The following is an 18,001-nucleotide window of genomic DNA, read 5'->3' as shown; positions in this document are numbered from 1 at the left end:
CCAATTGATTAAGCATTTATTGAAACAGCTAACTATAATTTATTAGCCCTTTGTAAAATGAATCACCACACAACTGTATGTAGGCTCAGTTATCTCACTTTGAGGCAGCAAAACACTGGCTTATCTTAAACAGCAAAATATTTCTGTTAGTCAGGAGGATGACTGATACACTTTTTCCAGTTGAGCATGTGTTTAGGTTATCCATTGATTTGAAGCTTAAATGATAATGATCTGTGTTTCTCTATGAGACCTATGAGTGATAAATTTTCTCCCTTTACAGTTAATTTTATCATTGTACTAGCTTGCCCAGCTGGAGCAGTCTCAGTGTGCAATAAGTCACTGCAGCAGAGTTGGCAGCAGCTACTCAGAACAATCTCAAAAAACAGATCTTTATGCAGGAAATACTGAGAACCTTGTAGGGTGATGGATACACTGTAAGGAATGCACCCCAACTGAAATTGCACAATAGGAAATCCTTTTCATTTTTAATTCAAAGTTACAGGGTTAAATTCTGACACCACACACAGCAAGAGCAAATTCCCATTTTACTCCTAAGCTGTAACTAGAATGTCCAAAGAATGTTTTTCCTCAACAAAACGTAAGATGGAGAAAGGACATATTCCACTAACGGAGATAGGAGTTTATGGGCCAGTGGGCTGATCTTAAGCCTTTACAAGTCAGTGGGAGTTAGAGGACTCTTGGATTTGCTTGGCCCTTCTCTTTTTTTACATCTGGAAAAGCACATTTGCTACCTGGTGTTTCTGATCAGAGTTGTATAATTCACAATAGGAAAAAAATAAGAATGAGAAAAGACAACAGCAATATGAACTTTTAAAATTAACATTGGTCAGATCATGGTTCTTGGCACCAAACTTTAAAACACAATCAGAGAAAAGCAGCACATTTTTACTGTTGAGTTTGCTTATGTTACAGGTGATATGTGTCTATAGGTTAACAAGAAGCTCAATGTTTTCTTTGTCCTGCATTGTCATTAGCCATTCCTTTTGAGCTGGATATTTAAATTTCCTTCCTGCTCTAGGGATCTGAATTTGAGCACAGCCATGCTGCTGGCATAGGCTAAGCTGAATTTGCCAGGTCACTCCATGGCTGAGGAGCTGCTGCTCTGGTTTATTGTGTTAGAGCTGATTCACACACTCTGTCAGCCAGCACCATCCCTTCAGAGATTCCTTTTAAACAGAAAACAGAAGCAAGGTACAGGGAATCTCTGAACCAAATGAATCCCATTTTCTAAAGCACACAGATACCAGGTTGAGTCTCTTGCTGTATCTCAGCCATCCTGTGTACCAGGAAAAAGCATGTCTATATTAGATTTGGCTACTGTATAGTTAAGCCATTCCTGATATAAATCAAACTGCATGATGTTGCTGTGAGGTGACATCAGATGTGGTATCTCATACTGAGGCAGGATCTTACATCTTTGTGCTCTCCAGAAACTCTCTGTATAGTTTATAACTTTAGCAACTGTTGTTTAACTGCACTTCAAATTGGAGTTATAAATGAATTATTAATGAAGATATCTGTCTTTGAAAAATGCTTTTACACATTTTAAAAGGAAGTTGTGACCACCTACAAGAGTATGATCATCTCTGAACATTTGGTGTTGGCTTTTAGTCATGTTTTCCTGAACATTTTTCGCTCCATACAATCGGTACAATATTTGAGAAATGGCATTTACTCTAAGAAAATTATCTTTGATTCAGTTTCACTATCAAAAATGGAGAAATGTAAGAGCATATTTCAAAATTTCTTGTAAGTAAAGCAACTTTAAAGTAAAGCAGCTTTCAGTACTGAGGCATTTTCCCTCCATACATTATTTTGCTAATTTTAAAGTTATTTTTTGGCCATTTTCTTGAAAGTACTAGAGAAATATAAGGACTTATGAGCTTTTCTGGCAAACTGGTGTGGTGAAGTTCTTCATCTGCTGCAGCAATAAAAATTAGTTAAATCTTGGGTTCATGTACTGACTTCAGTATAAATAGTGCTGAGGGTCATGTGCTCATGTGAACAATGAGGTTCAATAAAATGGGGAAACTAATGGAATTTTTTATGTCCCCACCTGTCACATTTTTGTAACTTTAGGACAGGTTTCAGTGTCCTCTTTCTTGCAGTTCTTAGGTCTTCCAAAGTTATGGTCTTGTTTCCATTCACTTTCATTCTTCCATTCTCAATTTTTGGGCCCTTCTTGGTCCAAGCAGCATCCAGAGCATTCTCCCTGCTGCCTCCAGCTCCCTTGTACCTGAGAGCTTTGGCAGTCCACAGGGACTGTGTGGATGCAGAGGAGGACAGGATCTTGCCCACAGCAGCTCTCAGTGCAGTGGGGGGGCTGTTCACCTCTGCATGAGATTTACAATCTTGTAGCTTTTCAAAGCTGCCATGACTGACAGTAAGAAACACCAACTGCAGCTGGATTGTGCTGTGGGCACTGCCACCCAGCCACGGACAGAGCCAGCTGCAGTGGCCACTGGGGTCACAGCTCAAACCAGCCTGCTGTGTGGAGTCTGGTTCATGAGCAGCTGTAGCACACACGCCCTAGAGCAGCACCTTCCAGCAAGGGGAAATGCTGGAGAGAATGGGTTAGTAACCCCCCAAAGAAATCTGGGACGTGAGAGTGCTACCCTGCAGCTGCTGCACTGCAAAATGAGGACCTCTCTGTATCACTGAACTTTAGCAAAGTGTCTGTCCTTTGTCCCTCCCATGACTGACCTAATACAGTATTTTCCTTTCTATTTTACAGTGAATGACAGGAAGTATAATGGTGGGTTGCTTGAGTTCCACATTTATTCCTTAGTAAAGGCATAGATGAAGTTTTGATTTTTAATGAGTGATCTCAATAGGAATGCACTTCGTGATGATCCACTGAGATGCATGAGATGACTTTCCACAGTGTCCCCAGTATCAGTTAATTTACAGGTCTTCTTCTGAAAGCATTTACAGAGTGTGATTAAGCAGTACATTTTGGGCAGTTGTTTGGTGTTAAAAAGAAAGCTTAGATGAAAAGATTGTGTTTCCAAATAAGATAATAATGCAGGGTCAGAAAGATCTGTAGCTAGACTGAGTGCCAGTATGAAAATGGAAAGCAGAACAGTGAATTTGTCACCAAAAATTTGCTTTATTAGTAGCCTCAGCAATAATCTAAGAGCTACTGAAAAACTTGAGGGATAGGAGTATGTGCAGGGCTGGTTCTGAGTAAAGTAACTGTGACATTTAGTAATTGAAAGCAATGAATCATGAAACTGGAGGTCTGGAACCAGAGGTGCTGAAGGTTTACTAATCATTTGTTAATTTAATTTTAGCGTCAATATTAATTGCTCATAATCTTGAATCTTTGGGAGTTCCTGGAGTTCCAAATAATCTTGTCAGTAATTTTGAAGTGGTGGGTTAGTCAGGCCATAGAGTGCACACAATGTAGTTAAGTCTTTTAGTGACTTGTAAGTTTGAAAAAAGACGTCCAGAGTTTTTTTACAGTACTGCATCATGTAATTACATTGAGAGATAGTGCAGTTCTTCCAGGGACTCTAGTTTTCCAGTTTTTGGAGGGGCTCTTGTTTTAATTTATTTTCTGTAGCTGTATCATTTGAAATAAATCATAAATTCCAGAAGTTTAGAAATTTGGAATAATGTAAAGCATAACTTAAACACAGCCATACAAATGTTATAAGAGCCCTAAAATGTGTTGCATATGCTGTTTCATAGGTTGAAATAGCAGGTGCCAGTGAACGCTTTTAATGTTAAATATATACAGGGTAAGATTACACGGTGTTCACTCCTACACATTTTGTTGAAATAAAAACTAGTGTGATGGAGAAATTCTTTCCTATGTTCTTAGAGGGAAAATAGAGATTAATCTTGTGTCCCTTCAAAAGAAGAATTTGTGAAAGGTCAGAAAGGGCAGATTATGTAGTGTTTAACACCTTGTGTGTGCACTTGTGCTTGTGATGCTACTACGTAAATGCACAGGATCCTTCTAATGTGGCTGCTGGCGTCAGGGGAAAGCTTCTAGAAATCACTTGAGGCACTCCTAGGGAGGAATTTGCAGTTCTGCTGCCCACTGTCCCCAGGCAGCCTTCCCAGGCACTCCAAACAGCATGGAGAGTGTCTGCTTTCACAGCTCACCTTGCACATCCTGCGTGTTCCTGAACAGACTGCTAGTTTTAATCACCTTTGTATTAATAATCAACTGTTGTTTTGAATTTGACAGTAACAGGAGAATGAGTTAGCAGTACCAAGCTGTATGAGCAAGTAACTATCCTGGGCCAAATTATGCTGTCTTTCATGGCAATATTCCTCCAGAATGCCTCTGTCAGAGAGAGGGGAATGACTGCAAATTTAGCCTGTAGTTCCATCCTGACTTATGGACTTTTGCAGGCATTGGAAGTAACATTCAACAGCAATGTAATGGTTATAGCTCACAGTTAGCAAAGGAAATCTTGTCCAACATAATTTTCCAAGTGCTCTTCTGAAGTATTTAAAAATCGTTTTTATTGAGGTTGTTTCTACTGTTTGTTTAAGCAAACTATAGTCAAATTCTTGGACCCATGAGGTCAGACAGTAAATTCCTGTTGGCTTCAAATGGGTGAGGATCTCTCTGCTCAGATTTTCTGAAACCTGATTCTGGCTGAACTCCTTCCTGCCTTGGACAACTCCCCTTTTGTGAACATGTGCTAAGAGGACCATCACGTCAAGCCGAGTATCAGATAGCCAAGTCACTCGCTGCTTAACTTAGCCGTCCAGCGCTGCCCCGGGGCACAGGACTGCCTTCTAGGAGTGGGATTTCACACCTTCCCAGTGGAATTACCTTACCCAGCCAGGGAGCCATCTGCACCAGAGAAAGTGCCGTCAAGAGTTTCAGTGAGAAACAGAGTTTGGAAACTCCTGTCTGAGAACAGGCATGAGGGAGGGAGTACCTTTTCCTCCCGGAGGATGGTAAGTGGCTTTCAGAAAGCCTTTCTTCTTCACTTTCTGCAACCTGCCAAAACAAACCAGCATGCTTGGCTCTGCTGTATGATGTGTAGCACTGCACACAGATTGCACTGTTAGAGACCACTTTGCTTACAGATCCAGGAGACTCCTCCTGCTGCCTTTTTTTATTTCATTGTATGTTGTGTTAGCTTAAAATCACTTTGCTCTAGCCCCACTTCAGCTATTGGGCTTTTATTTTATCTATGTTATTGCAGTTCTGACAAAGAAAAGGGTATTTTTATACAACAGCCATGATGTGTAATGTAGTTTTTCCCCATTCTTCAAGAGTCAGCCCCTCTTCTCATCCAGCAGGAAAGGGAGATGCTCACAAGGGTCAGAGGCAAATAACATCTTCCTGAGGCCCATAGGAATGACTCAGTACTCACAAGAAGTGGGGACCTACACTAGTAGGAAAAAATTATGAAAACACAACAGAATTATGGGGGTCTCCTATTGCCCAGAGCTTCCAATTTCACATCAAATAAGCAAATAAGCCAACAGCATTAAAACAAGGCAAGCAAATAATTTAACAGGCAGGATGTCATGAGGAGAAACAGATGAAGGGTATATGCTGTTGTCTAAAGCCCTCATGTAAACTGTAGTGGAAGATATTTTTTTAAGTCATTAAAAGTTCATACACTATAAAAGAACACCCTGATCAGATGTGTCCAGAGTATGATCGTGTGGTCACATCAAATATTAGAAAGGGTTCCTTTAAAATGAATGAAAATTGTCAACATTTTCCAACTTAGTGACTACTAATAGACCTGTGTAAAATATTTCAGGTATTTCTTTCCCCACGTGGCATTTTTAGCAGCACATATTTTCACAGGCACTCATGAAAAGTTATAAGCACCTTCAATGACAGGATTCCTGAAACACCTCTTAGCACTGGAAATTAGCATGGCTTTATCCTCCTACCACACTGCACACCAGTGGCCTGACCTTGGGGAGCAGAGTTGCTCCTGGCACTTGCTCTCCTCTTGTCTCCTGCCTGCCCAGTGTTTGGGGCTAAGGTTACCTAGGGCTTGGCTTGAGACAAGGGGATATGTGTGGGATTTATGCAGCACAAAATGTCTTTTTACTGAGACAGCATTATCCATCCATGTATTTATGTAGCACATGAATAAGTAAAATTTTTCACAGCTAAGAGAGTCCCAGGCCTGCTGCTGAGGTTGTTTCACTCTATACTTTTAGTTCTGCTCATGGATTTTTCTTTTTACAGCCATCAGGTTTTTCATTTGAAAAGGCTATGCTACATGGGATAATTTGGTTTGTATGTAACTTTCAGGTATCACAATGTCTTTTTTCAGTGTCGTTCATGTGCTCAGGAACTTTCACAGCCCTGCTTGGGGCCTGTCCTGATGCACTTTGCCCAGCGCTCCTTATAGCAATAGTCCAGTTCCTGAAGAGCCCAAGAGTCTGACCTCATAGTGTGAATATTCATCCACAAAAAGATACAAGATATTTTCTACACCTGGTGAACACAGCTAGCCTGTGTGTAAAGTTGTGTCTATCAGTAGCTGCTTAATGGTATCATTGGATAATATTTTATTCTTTTTCTATCTGCAACTATGACTCTCTCTGTCAAAACAAACTATCCTGCTTGGTTATGAACAAAGAAAGAACCATGTTCACTTATATATCTCTTTCTTGCTGCAAACACCCCAGATTTGAGCACTTTAGTGGAAGTGCTAGTGCAGTGTGTCATGACACAGCGAGGGCCAGCAGCGCCCGGCAGTCAGGGCTGGGGTGCCCAGGGCCAGGGCAAGAGAAAACAGAAATAGTCCTCTGTGACCCCAGGGGCTTCCTGGCAGTGTGAGTCACTGTCTGTTCCCCAAAGCCTGTTCTGAGTTTTCCCTGGGATTATGTGCTTTTCCCAGTAAATTCTGATGTGGCAGAGAGCTATGGCATGTACTGACCTCTGGCTTCTAGTCCTGGCCTCTAAGAGTGATTGAACTGGACACGTTCTGCCCATCAAACCTCTGCTCCAAGACAGCTCTGTGGTCTAGCTCAGGGCAATCTAATTTAAGCAATACATGTATTTGGAAACCATTGGGACTGCTAATTATCATTCTGGAATAATATGAAATTTCAAACCGATGAGATATGAGATCAGGCCCACTGCTAATGTAGGCACACACAAAAATGTCCCATTTCACTTTGCAGAGGAGGGAACTACTTTGTCTAACTTGTTTCTTTGACCTTCATAAAGCATTAAAACACACACCAGAAAGGATCTTTTTTTTACTTTGAAAGATTTAAATTTTGCATTGTTTTGAGGTTATGTGAAGTTGTTTTATCTTCGTTGAAGATGGGTTTATTACTTCTTGTTCCATGGCACTACCAACATAGAACCCAAAAGTATATAAAAGATCTAAATAATATTTACTTCCAATGTTTTGGGAATAAAAAATATCAGAAAACTGAGAGAAAATAGTTAAAGTAAGGTGGCAACATAGACTTGTTTCTTCTAAAGATAACAAAGTTGGTGATTAAACTGTATGGAAAAGCATAGTTTTGTATAGCAGGAGTTTCTTACCTTTTGTTGTTGATGTTCAAGTTTGGTACAAGCATTTGCTTTGAAGAAGATTTTTGAAGGAAAACTAGAGGCTGATGACTAATCAAAGGGTGAGTGTGTTTACCAAGAACTTGTCTGACATCCTGGTTTACTCTTGCACTCAGTCACATTCAGGTGAGAGAATTTATCCAACCATCCTATATTGCTTCCTACACATCCAGTCATCACACAGCTTTTACTGCCTGCTTAGGAGCAAGGAATTCAGCCCTACCTCCAACACCTTCTTGGTGAATGTCCAAACTTCTGGGCCTTTGCCTGGTGTTTTTCTTCACTCTCTTTCTCTATCTGATTTAAAATAAAACATTTATAAAGGTGTCTTATACCTTGAATAATCTAATGAGTAAAAATTCCATCAAAACCAAAATTGATGTGCAATCAGCAAATTTTATAATCTAAAGGATATTATGGGATATAGTACTTGATACACATCCTGGAATCTCCAGGAGGTCCCTTCTTTCAATCTTTACTTTCATTTCTAGCTCTTTCTTCCCTCTTCAATAAAAACAGGCTTTGGGCCAAGACTCTTTGGTCAAAACCAAGTTTTCCTCTCCTGTGCTCCGTCTTGCTGGCTGTTACCTCCAGTGCTGATGCATTTTGTGCCTGTCTGTGTACATTCACATGTGCAGCCAAGCTCTGACATGCTGCAGTATGTGCACCATTCCTCAAGCATGTTGGGATCTTTCCCAGGAGAGCTGTATAGCTGTAAAATATTTTGAATCCTCTACTTTTTTTCCATAAATCAGGTTGTAACATCATTATTTTTTGTGCCTCTCACACTGAACAAATTCCTTGCTATGATGTAGCAGGGATATTAACAGCCTGGTGCTGACCAGAGGAGCAGGCTAAAGCCAGAAAGGAGGGAGGAGGTGAGAAAAATTAGTGCTAGAACTAAGTGTGAGTGCCATCAGTTCAGTCACTGGGAGGATTAGGCTAAGACTGCAGTGTTTAACACATTGGCTTTAAACACCTTAGTAGCCCTACTGAAGTCATCAAGAGTTTTTACTATGATTAACAGCTGGGTTGAGTCCTGGACTGTGTGAGCCTCAGTTTTATTTGTCTGAAAATTTAGTTAACAATTTGTGACTTCATATCATCAACATGGTTATTGTCATTTCTGTAGTTCATTGATCTGCAGTGGGCGTTTTCTCTGAGGTCTGTCCCACAGCTTTCAGTGGCCATGCAACTTTGTTCCTAATATTTTTATTTTGTTGCATTTAAACACTAAAAAACTGGGCAAAACTATAAAAAACTCTTTAGTATTTAGGCTTATTTTAATATTAAAGCTTTTTTTTTTTCCCGTAGGCTTTTCAATATTGTGTTGGCCTGGTGTATTTTAGCAAATGACTTTGCCCATCCCATTTCTACATGTTTCCCCTGCACTCACCATTGCTCAATGCAGTTCCAGGGGAGGATTGTGCCAAGTGGACAGTACACCTAACATAGGTGTACTGATAGGAAAGACTTAGCCATCAAACAAAAATAGCATTAAAAAAATCCCAAGTAGACTTGAAAATCTGTGCCTGGAAAAGTGGGAAAATTCAAATTCTTCACAGTAAATGATTCACTAACTGTAACAAAATACGATGGCCAGTATGAAAAAAGGATTTTGGAGCTGCCTACTCCTGAGTATATTTTAGGTGCTGTTTTGCAGGGGGTGGCAGAGTGTCTGTGTAACTGATACTTTCTACAACTCCATTTCTATCTTTGGGAAGCTGCAACTGGCATTTTAGAGCTCAGCATGTCAAAATGCCGCTTCTGTCCCCCTGAATGCCTCCTTGGGTGCAGGAGATGGGCACCACGGGGCACGGTGTTGGCATGGCACTGTGTGTGGCAGGGTGGTGAGCGGGGTGGCAGGGCTGTGACACTCTCACGGGGCTGCCATGGGTGCTGCCTGGTGACACTCAGTGGCTGGAGCGCACCGCGTGCTGCAGGATTGGCACTGGCACACGCTCTGCCTGGGAGGTGGTGGGCTGTAAAAGAGAAGGTATTTCCCGGTGCCTACGAGAGGAAATCCATGCCCAAGCGCTGTTGTCGTCAAGCCTGGCGCAGAAGCCGCTGTGCTGGTGAATATTTGTGTAATGAATTGTGTGCAGACTGTGTCCCTGTCCTTCCCCATGGAGGAGGACCCAGCCAAGCTGAAGACACTGCTGTGTAAGTACTGACCCACCCCTGGTGAGCAGAGGAAAGCTGGGTCAGGCAGAGCCTCTCCAAAGATCTGTGCAGTGGAGCCAAGGGGTGGGAGGGGAGCATCTCCAGCTCAGACAGGGAGTTTTGGACCTAGGCTGGGCACCAAAGAGAGAAATCTCATGGCCATGGCAGATGCTGTGCCTCATGCCCACCTGCACCACAGTAAGCATTAGACCATGCCTGAAATGAAAGATAAGATTCAATTCAAAGAGCAGGCACAGCAGAATTCCTGAAAAAATGGCTCAGCCGTTCAGGAGGAAACATTGCAGATAAGTGTAATTCAAAATTCATAAGAACATTAATGGACAAAATCCATATTATGGTTTAAACCTGTTTTACTCACAGTACTATCTAGTGTATAAGGTAAGCGTGGTTTTGTGATAAAAGTCTTTTATCTTCTTTTGCACCCTTTTTTTTTTTACAAAAAAAATATTGACATTTCTGCATTCTAATTTTTTTCCTGTTTGAACACATAATTTTTTATTACTTTTTTTAGTAAGCTTTCTTAAATTTATTCCTTTTGCTTTGTTTTCTGCTATGAATCTGATCATTTGCTTAATCTATTATAATCTGTTATAAATGCTAAATAGGCTTCAAGCCGAACACAAAAACTACTGAGATCCAAAAAAGCTGCTTTTATTACGGATTCTATAGGGGATTCTATAGGGGATTCTAGGCAAACCAGGCCCCAGTTCTAGGGTCTTGGCATTCTAAGACTTGTGAATGAAAGGCATATGCATTATTAAATGTATTCAAATACCCTTAATAATAAATATACATTTCCTTCACGAACACAAATTGTGCCAAAGTATTGCTGTACATGTTCATTCTCAAGACAAGAGCAGAGATGTACCTGGACAGCCCCTGTGAATGTACCGTGTGCATTTACTTACACACAAATTGGGGAAAAATTCTTGGGGAAAAATTCTTGGGGTGGACAGCCCCTGTGAATGTACCGTGTGCATTTACTTACACACAAATCCTTAATTCTTGGGAAAAAAAATGTGGGGACATTCAAGACATCACATTTGCCAAATAAGTGTTCAGAGGAAGTTTTCTGAGCTGCAGGTATACAGTGATGTCCAAAACCAATGAGCCCTTTCAGAAGAATTTACTGTTACTGATTTCTGTTCCAGTCTAAAGCCTCTGAAGACACATTTTCAATTGTGAACTCCCCGCTGAACTCAAATGAAGTCACATTCTCAGCTTCAGAGGGGCTGTGACATGTACTTACAGCTAAACATATGCTAACCTCCCCTTTTGGATCAGGATCACATTCTCCAGTATTCCACATGCATGAAAACATGGGGTTTCTTAACTCTTGTGCCTTCCTGTTAATGAAATATCACAGAGTAGGATAGGTTAATCCTTATAATTTGCATGGAGTTCATTAAATCATTTTAACAAAATTTAACAGTTATATTTAGCTTGATACTCAGAAATGTTAACACCCTGCTTTTAATGTGACAGATTGGATTTGGAAAGCAATATAAAACGTGGGTTTCAGTGTGTAGAATTTTTTATTTCCACAACTTAAGGATGTTGTTAAGATCCATGTGTCTTTTTAAGACCTATTCGACCATTTAAAATCCAACCAGTGCTAGATTGCCAAAACCATTTATCTTTCTTAGATTTTAGTGCTCTGGAGAAGTTAAAACTGGGATCTTCTATTACCTTTTTTTTTTAAAGAAGTAGTTAGAAATAAACACTAGCTATGTTTCTGTTGTTGGCATTGAGATTTTTATTCATAAAATTAGAGCGTTTCAAATAAGAGTAAGCTAACTTTGCAAAGGAAAAGCATACTTAATCTATGACCAAGACAGTTATTTGTATGTTTTTTCTCTCTTTTTTTTTTTCCTTCCTCCATCCACCTCCCCCAATAGGTGACGTGCATGCAGTGGTTGCAAGGGGACCATACCATGCTGGACATGATTGAAAAAAAGCGTTGCCTCTGCAAAGAGATCAAAGCTCGACAGAAATCAGAGAAAGGACTCTGCAAACAGGACAGCATGCCTATTTTGCCAAGTTGGAAAAAGAATGCTGGGACCAAGAAATACAGTCCTCCTCCTTATTCCAAACAACAAACTGTTTTCTGGGACACTGCAATTTGACAGGCCTGTGGAGGATGCCCTCTCCACTATGTGGCACCAAGCACAGGTAGCCTGCTTTCTTTAAAAGGCAAAGGCTCTAACCTAAGACTTACCTGCAGGTGGTGAACTTCCTAGGAAAAAACACACCAGTACAGTGCTCACCTGCCAATCAAGAGAGAGATTTAAGTTTCCAACTGGATTAAGGCATACATATTCATCCAGGATTTTTTTGGATCCAGAAGATATCAAAATGTAAATATTTCACCAATATATTGAAAACACCCAAGCTAACACACTGTTTAAATATATAAATATATATATATAAATTCAAAAATTTATGGAGAATTTTACTATATAATGTTACTGTTATACCGTTTTATTACCTATTTTCTATGTTCTATTCTACTGTTCAGCCCCGCCCCTGCCGCCACTGTTTTATTTCTCTGACCTGCCTAGATGTGGCCTCTGTACAAAAGCATGTGGTTGTACGTGTTGTTGGAGAGGACAATGTACAAAACAACTTGGTGCTAGGGCTGTAGAAGATAACTAGAGTCGTACCTGTTAGATGTCCTCAGCTAGGGGGGTGGGATGGACAAAGGAGAGAGTTCTGGTGGGAAACAGCAAACCTGCAAGCAGTGAAAGTAGAAGTGCTCAGTGCGGCTGCCCAAGTTGCATTTAAAATATTAATTGTTCTGCATCTGTTTTCCCATAATGGTAACCAGATTAATTGTCCTTGGTTTTATATGAACCATTTACTAAAATGATTTGGCCAAGGAACTAAATTTTTTGCAGCACGGCCTGCGACAGAATCTCTTCCTTGAAGACGTTCCATTGATTAGCAGAGACCATGGTTCACTGTGACTAAGCATTGTGCAGCCCTTGGCAGAGAGAGCCGGTGGCTCAGCGGGGTGAGGCAGTGCCACTGCAGCCGCCACCCCCGTCCACATTTACCGATGGTCCAGAAAATAAAGGCGACAAAATATGTTTACATGTTTATTATTTTTAAATCCGGCAGCACATCCTTACTTATGCCGTGTCAGATTTCCTCGTGTTGTTTCTGTGGGCTGGATTTCAGACCCCTTGAAAGGCTGTTGGGAAATCCCTCTTGATTTCATGCTGTTTGGAAGCAGAAGCCCACGTAACGCGTTCTCCCGGCTGTGCCGTTTCTTCCTCCTGGCTGCTTCTGGAATTGGCTTGCAATCCTGTATTATATTACATCCATTTTAACAGAATATTATGTCATGACCAAAGAATTATGACCTCCTGGTTTTAACGGGAGAAAGGGATGGCTTATAGTGATTATGAGGGTGAAATCTGTGAGGTGAAATATCTTCCAAAAGGATCTGTTGAGGATGAGGGAAAATTGTACTGCGGTGGAGTAGGGGGGGAAAAAAGATCTATGGCATATATTTTGTATATTAAAATTTCTATCTATGTGTCTGAAGTTTGGTAGTACAAAATTCCCTCTTTAAAACAATCATTTTAATGTTATATTCACCAAGAAAAAAAGGTGTGTTGTTTGAAACTTCTTGTTATATTGGCTTTTCTTTAAAATTATATTGACAGCATTGCCACAGCTGTAATTGCTGATCAAAAAAGACCAAAAATAACAAATTTTAGAAGGTTTTTGTAATCTATATTGCTAAAGTTTGAGTTTCAGTAATGTTTTATCAGTAGTAGTTTCTTTTCAGCCTCTGAAATAAAGTTTTTAAATATTTTATAACTAACTAATGTATATTTTGATGTCCAAACTGAGATTTCTGTAAAAGATGAAGTGTGTGTTTATATGTGTGTATGTATATTAGCATTACTGTATATGTATATATGCATATGTGTACACACATATACATGTATATATGCATGTATCTATATATACCCATAGATGTGTGCATACATATATCTGCATATGTTAAATATTGGTGTGTTAGGAATATATAAAGTCTGGAATAGGTACGGAGTTGAAATGCAGATTTGAAGACCCCCTCACAGTCAAAATAACAGAAGACATGAAAAATCCCGGAGGCTGTGAGGGAATCTTTGAACACATTGCATCCAAAAGACACCAACTGTTTATTCTGCTTATTCTCTCTTTTTTAAAGAAAGAAAATGGCAGAAGAAAAACTCCAGAGATCTCAGAAACTTCCAGAATCTGCTGGAAAGAAGACGACTTCTTGGTCATGAGAAATCTGTTGAGCTAACAGGGTTCATTATTCAGCAAGTGTTCATGGTTTGTCTTCCTTGTAATGTGGCAGGAGAAGAATTTCCCATACCCACGTGTGAAATACTTAGCTCAGCCCTTTTCCCCAGCTGCACAAAGTCACTGGTGACAAAACGCAAGCAGGCGTTCCGTCAGCTCTGCCAGTCCTTGTCCTCACTGGTGTCCTCCTGGAGCAGCTCCTTTAAAGCCGCGCTGCCAGAGCGTCGCTGGCAGTGCAGACCCTGGGCACGCCTGCCAGGGGAAGGCAGTGTCCGTGTGAACGGTTCTGTCCTTGCTAGTGTTTGTTCATATCGTGTCCTTTCCATATCGAGATGTAATAGGAATAATGATCAGGGAATTGAAGCGTTCTTGTCCTAGAGCAGACTTGCTTGTACACTCAGCCCACTGCAAACTCCTTGTTTTGCTTTTATTGCTCAACACTGTTTATGTTGTCCTTCCTAAATAACTGCCCATGTGCTTCCAGACCTCCATTGTATCCCATGGAAACAATGGCTTTTTGTTTTAAAGTGCGACAACACGAAAAAGTAAAACATAACTTAGCACTTACCTTCAAAGCACTTTAGAAATCTGAAGTAAACCTCATGCTTGCGAGAGCCGTTTTACTGAGGAGGGACGTGAGGCTCAGGCAGAGCAGTTTCCAAAGGTCAGGGACAGAGGTAGAGCAGGACACAGCCACTGCCCTGTCCCGTGACTGCTGGCCCACCCCATGGCTCGAGTAAAAGGCACATCGTCCTGCCGAGAGCTGCCATCACAATGCTGTCACACATCTCCTACATCACCTCTTGTCTCAGCAGCTTCTGTGTCACAGGGTGAATGACAGTGCTTAGTTACACACGGTCATTAAAGCTGTAGTCTGTATAAATATGCAATCTGTATATACATACAGATCACATATATACACACACTTATGGAGACTGTATATATGAAATTGTTTGGTATGCACTTATTTTGCTTTAAACTCCTGAAGTTAAACATTATAGTGTAGCAATTTGTGTAAGGTGCACTGTGATTTCAAGAAAGCACAGTAAAGTCACAGGTCTTGTTATTCTTGCACTAAAAATGTGTTTACGTATATTAGCCAATGTATGTCTACTTTATCGCTCCTTTTGACAAATTAAAGCAAATGGTATAAAATAGTATGGGGTTTTTTGGTTTGGGCTGTTTATTTTTAAGTGGACAATGGCACTATGTTTTTAAATGACAGGGTTTTTAAATAAAATGAAATCATTCTGTGTTCATTCCAATGTAATACATTTACCAATATCTTGAAACTGAATGTCATGTTGCTTTTTTTTATATTTCATTAGAAATTGTCAGGTATGTGCCTGAGATTGTGTAGGACTAAGGAGTAGCTAGAGGCTAACTGTAACCATATATTATTAGCCGTTTCTATATACACAGTATAAATACATATTAATTTTCTTTTCATTTTTGTACTTGATTTTTTTAGGTAAGATGTAATTAAATGTACTTTGATACTTCTGAAGTAATAAGATGTTGTTTGAAGATCAATTCTGCTTTCTTTAGTGCATTGACAATATTTTACAATAATTTAGTGCTTATTTATTTGTGCTCCAGTGTAATTATAATAAAAAGCAATAGTTTAAAATATTTGGCTGCTCATTTTTATTTGATAGTTTAAGTTTAGAGACAGGTTATTCACTAGGGAATAGCCAGGGACTCCTGGGAAGAAAAGTCAAGTCATAGATGTATATTTATAGCATTACCTAGGCACATTTTTAATAGTACCATTTGTTGGAGGAAATGAATTAATTGCTTTAATAGGTTAGTATTTGCAAGTCATGCCTCCTTGCATCTAATGCCATGAGTGCCATCCTCAACTAAATCCTTAGGATAAGATTTCTCTGAAGAGCAGATAAATTTTTGTCTAAGCACCTTTCACAGTTTGGAATGGCAGATGCTCACTTCAAAGACACCCCCTTCAAAGATCTCCATTTGCAGAATATCCCCAAATGTGAGAGGGACCTATCACACTCTCCGTGAGGCTCTAAAAAAATCTGCTCAAAAGCATAATCTTCCTGTTTCCAGACAAAAGCTTTAGTCCCATTAGGATGTAAAACCCAGCGCTTGCAGAGGAATTCCACAACTTTTTTAAGAAGACATCCCTCCTAATATTTTTAAGAAGGCATTTTGTAATTTAAAAAGGTTTCCAAGAACAAATAAGCAGGTAGTTAATAAAGAAGCCAGTAAGAAACAGTAAAGCCCTTGCTGTGGCACTGAGACCACACTTTTCTCTTTCCATGAGAACAAGATGCCTCTAATATGCAAAAAAGATCTTATCCTTGCTTGTAGAAATCTGCATGCAGGAGTGCACGGGGGCAGGGGAAGCTTTTGGTTGTCTTAGCAGGATCTGTTCTGGGACAGGTTGCAAATGATCCAGAAGGTGCTTTCTAAGTGCTTCCCTACCCCAGGAGTCACCTGCTTTCCCCAAGACACAGCCTCTCTCCTGAGCAGCAATCCCATTGACAGGGCCCATATATAGGACAAAGAGCTTTGCTACCCCTTCATGCTCCTCTTCCTCTCCCCAGCCCCTGACACAGTTGTTCAGAGTGACCTATCCTCTGAAGCAAAGTCTAGCCTTTTTGTCACTGGCTCTATGCTTTGTATGAAGATCCCATATGGATGACTACAAAGTAACACTGTTTTACAGGGATTTCTCCAGCCCTAAAAGAGGAAAAAAGAATTTGTCCATTTGGCAGATTCACGTCTGTGCTCTTCAGTGTTATGGTTCACAAAGTCCTGTATCCTAGCTCATTTCTAAAGGTTTGCAATGGTGACTTTCAACATTCACCTTACCCCACGACATGCCTGACCACTTCTGACCTGACCACAGCAGCACCTGAACAGAGAAGGAATGAAATGGAGGCATTGCCAAATGCTTCAGGGAGCATAAATATGGGGTAAAATCAGACACTTTCCTATTTGAAATATGTGCATTCTCTTTCTTTGCCAGTGCAGAAACACTTTTTATATACTCTTGTTTTTTAAACAGAAGAGGTTTAAATTAAAAGGAGACAAGACCATAAAAAGCAACAGTTGACTTTTACACTTGCATTTTCTCTAAGTTTATTTAGAAGTGGAAAGGTGCCTGCAGTGCTCTGTCTTGGGTCTCTGCTCCTTTTGCATTTTGAAAGCCATCACAATACCGCTGGCTGGAGTTGTTGCTGTTTGTCCCCTGCAGTCACTCGGAGTGACCTCAGCTGGTGCCAGAGTGGCTGAGAAGCAATTAAAGCACAGAGGGGCTTGTCTTGCTGGGGAACAAGTAACCTGCCCTGAGCACAGCAGGGAAGTCAAGCAGCCCTTAGAGGGAAGATGGGCCAACATCTCTCAGATCTATGGCCAGCACTCACAGAGCTGGCAAGGGAACTGCAGGAAACCAAATAGAATTTACAAAACCAGAAGACAACTGAAAAGAAACACTGCTCAAAGGCAAGACTGAACACATTTAGCATTTATTTTCTAAACCTGCCAACATCTCTTTTATGGTGCTTTTTTTCCCTTTAAAACAAGGTTACACATCTGTCACCTTTTAATTGAGATTTTTGGCACCAGGGTAGTTGGTGGTTTCAGTGTTTTCCCCACCTGGGGTATATTTTCATCTTCTTTTGTCTCCTCCTCTCTTTCTGTCTCAATCCCTTCTTTCATGGTGTGCTTTGGGAAATATATTTGTAGGTACAAGAGTGCCCGTCATCTTTTTTTTTTCCCATTTATGTTCTCTACCTCCCCTGTCTCTTTCTGTCTCAATCCCTTCTTTCATGGTGTGCTTTGGGAAATATATTTGTAGGTACAAGAGTGCCAGTCATCTTTTTTTTCCCCATTAATGTTCTCTACCTCCCCTTTTCTCAGCCAGCTCTGTGCTCTCTTAACCCTCATGAAAACATACGAGGAGAGCAGGAGGATGAACCACCAATGATTTTATTTTAG

The 18,001-nt window shown here is 40.4% G+C and overlaps 1 protein-coding gene and 1 long non-coding RNA gene across 6 annotated transcripts in view; one reads left to right on the top strand and one right to left on the bottom strand.

The window, feature by feature from the left end:
* Window positions 1-12,400, top strand: part of NYAP2 (neuronal tyrosine-phosphorylated phosphoinositide-3-kinase adaptor 2) — a 133,712-nt gene extending 121,312 nt beyond the window's left edge. For all 5 annotated transcript variants that reach the window (XM_039722354.1, XM_039722353.1, XM_039722352.1 and 2 more), the window contains one exon: window positions 11,632-12,400. In XM_039722354.1, coding sequence (XP_039578288.1) covers window positions 11,632-11,859 — 228 coding nt within the window. In that variant the 3' untranslated portion in view covers window positions 11,860-12,400. The remainder of the gene's footprint in view (window positions 1-11,631) is intronic.
* Window positions 5,354-15,639, bottom strand: LOC120508591. The gene is made up of 4 exons (XR_005629017.1): window positions 14,604-15,639; window positions 12,397-13,040; window positions 11,952-12,000; window positions 5,354-7,846 (listed from the first exon to the last, which is right to left on the bottom strand). It is a non-coding gene; the product is annotated as an uncharacterized LOC120508591 (long non-coding RNA).
* Between the last annotated feature and the right edge of the window lie 2,362 nt (window positions 15,640-18,001).

This window comes from Passer montanus, unplaced genomic scaffold (genome assembly GCF_014805655.1).
Source record: "Passer montanus isolate IOZ18808 unplaced genomic scaffold, ASM1480565v1 scaffold48, whole genome shotgun sequence".
Classification (NCBI taxonomy): Eukaryota; Metazoa; Chordata; class Aves; order Passeriformes; family Passeridae; genus Passer; species Passer montanus.
Note: the sequence above shows the minus strand (reverse complement) of the source record. Positions and strands in the feature narration are given on the sequence as shown.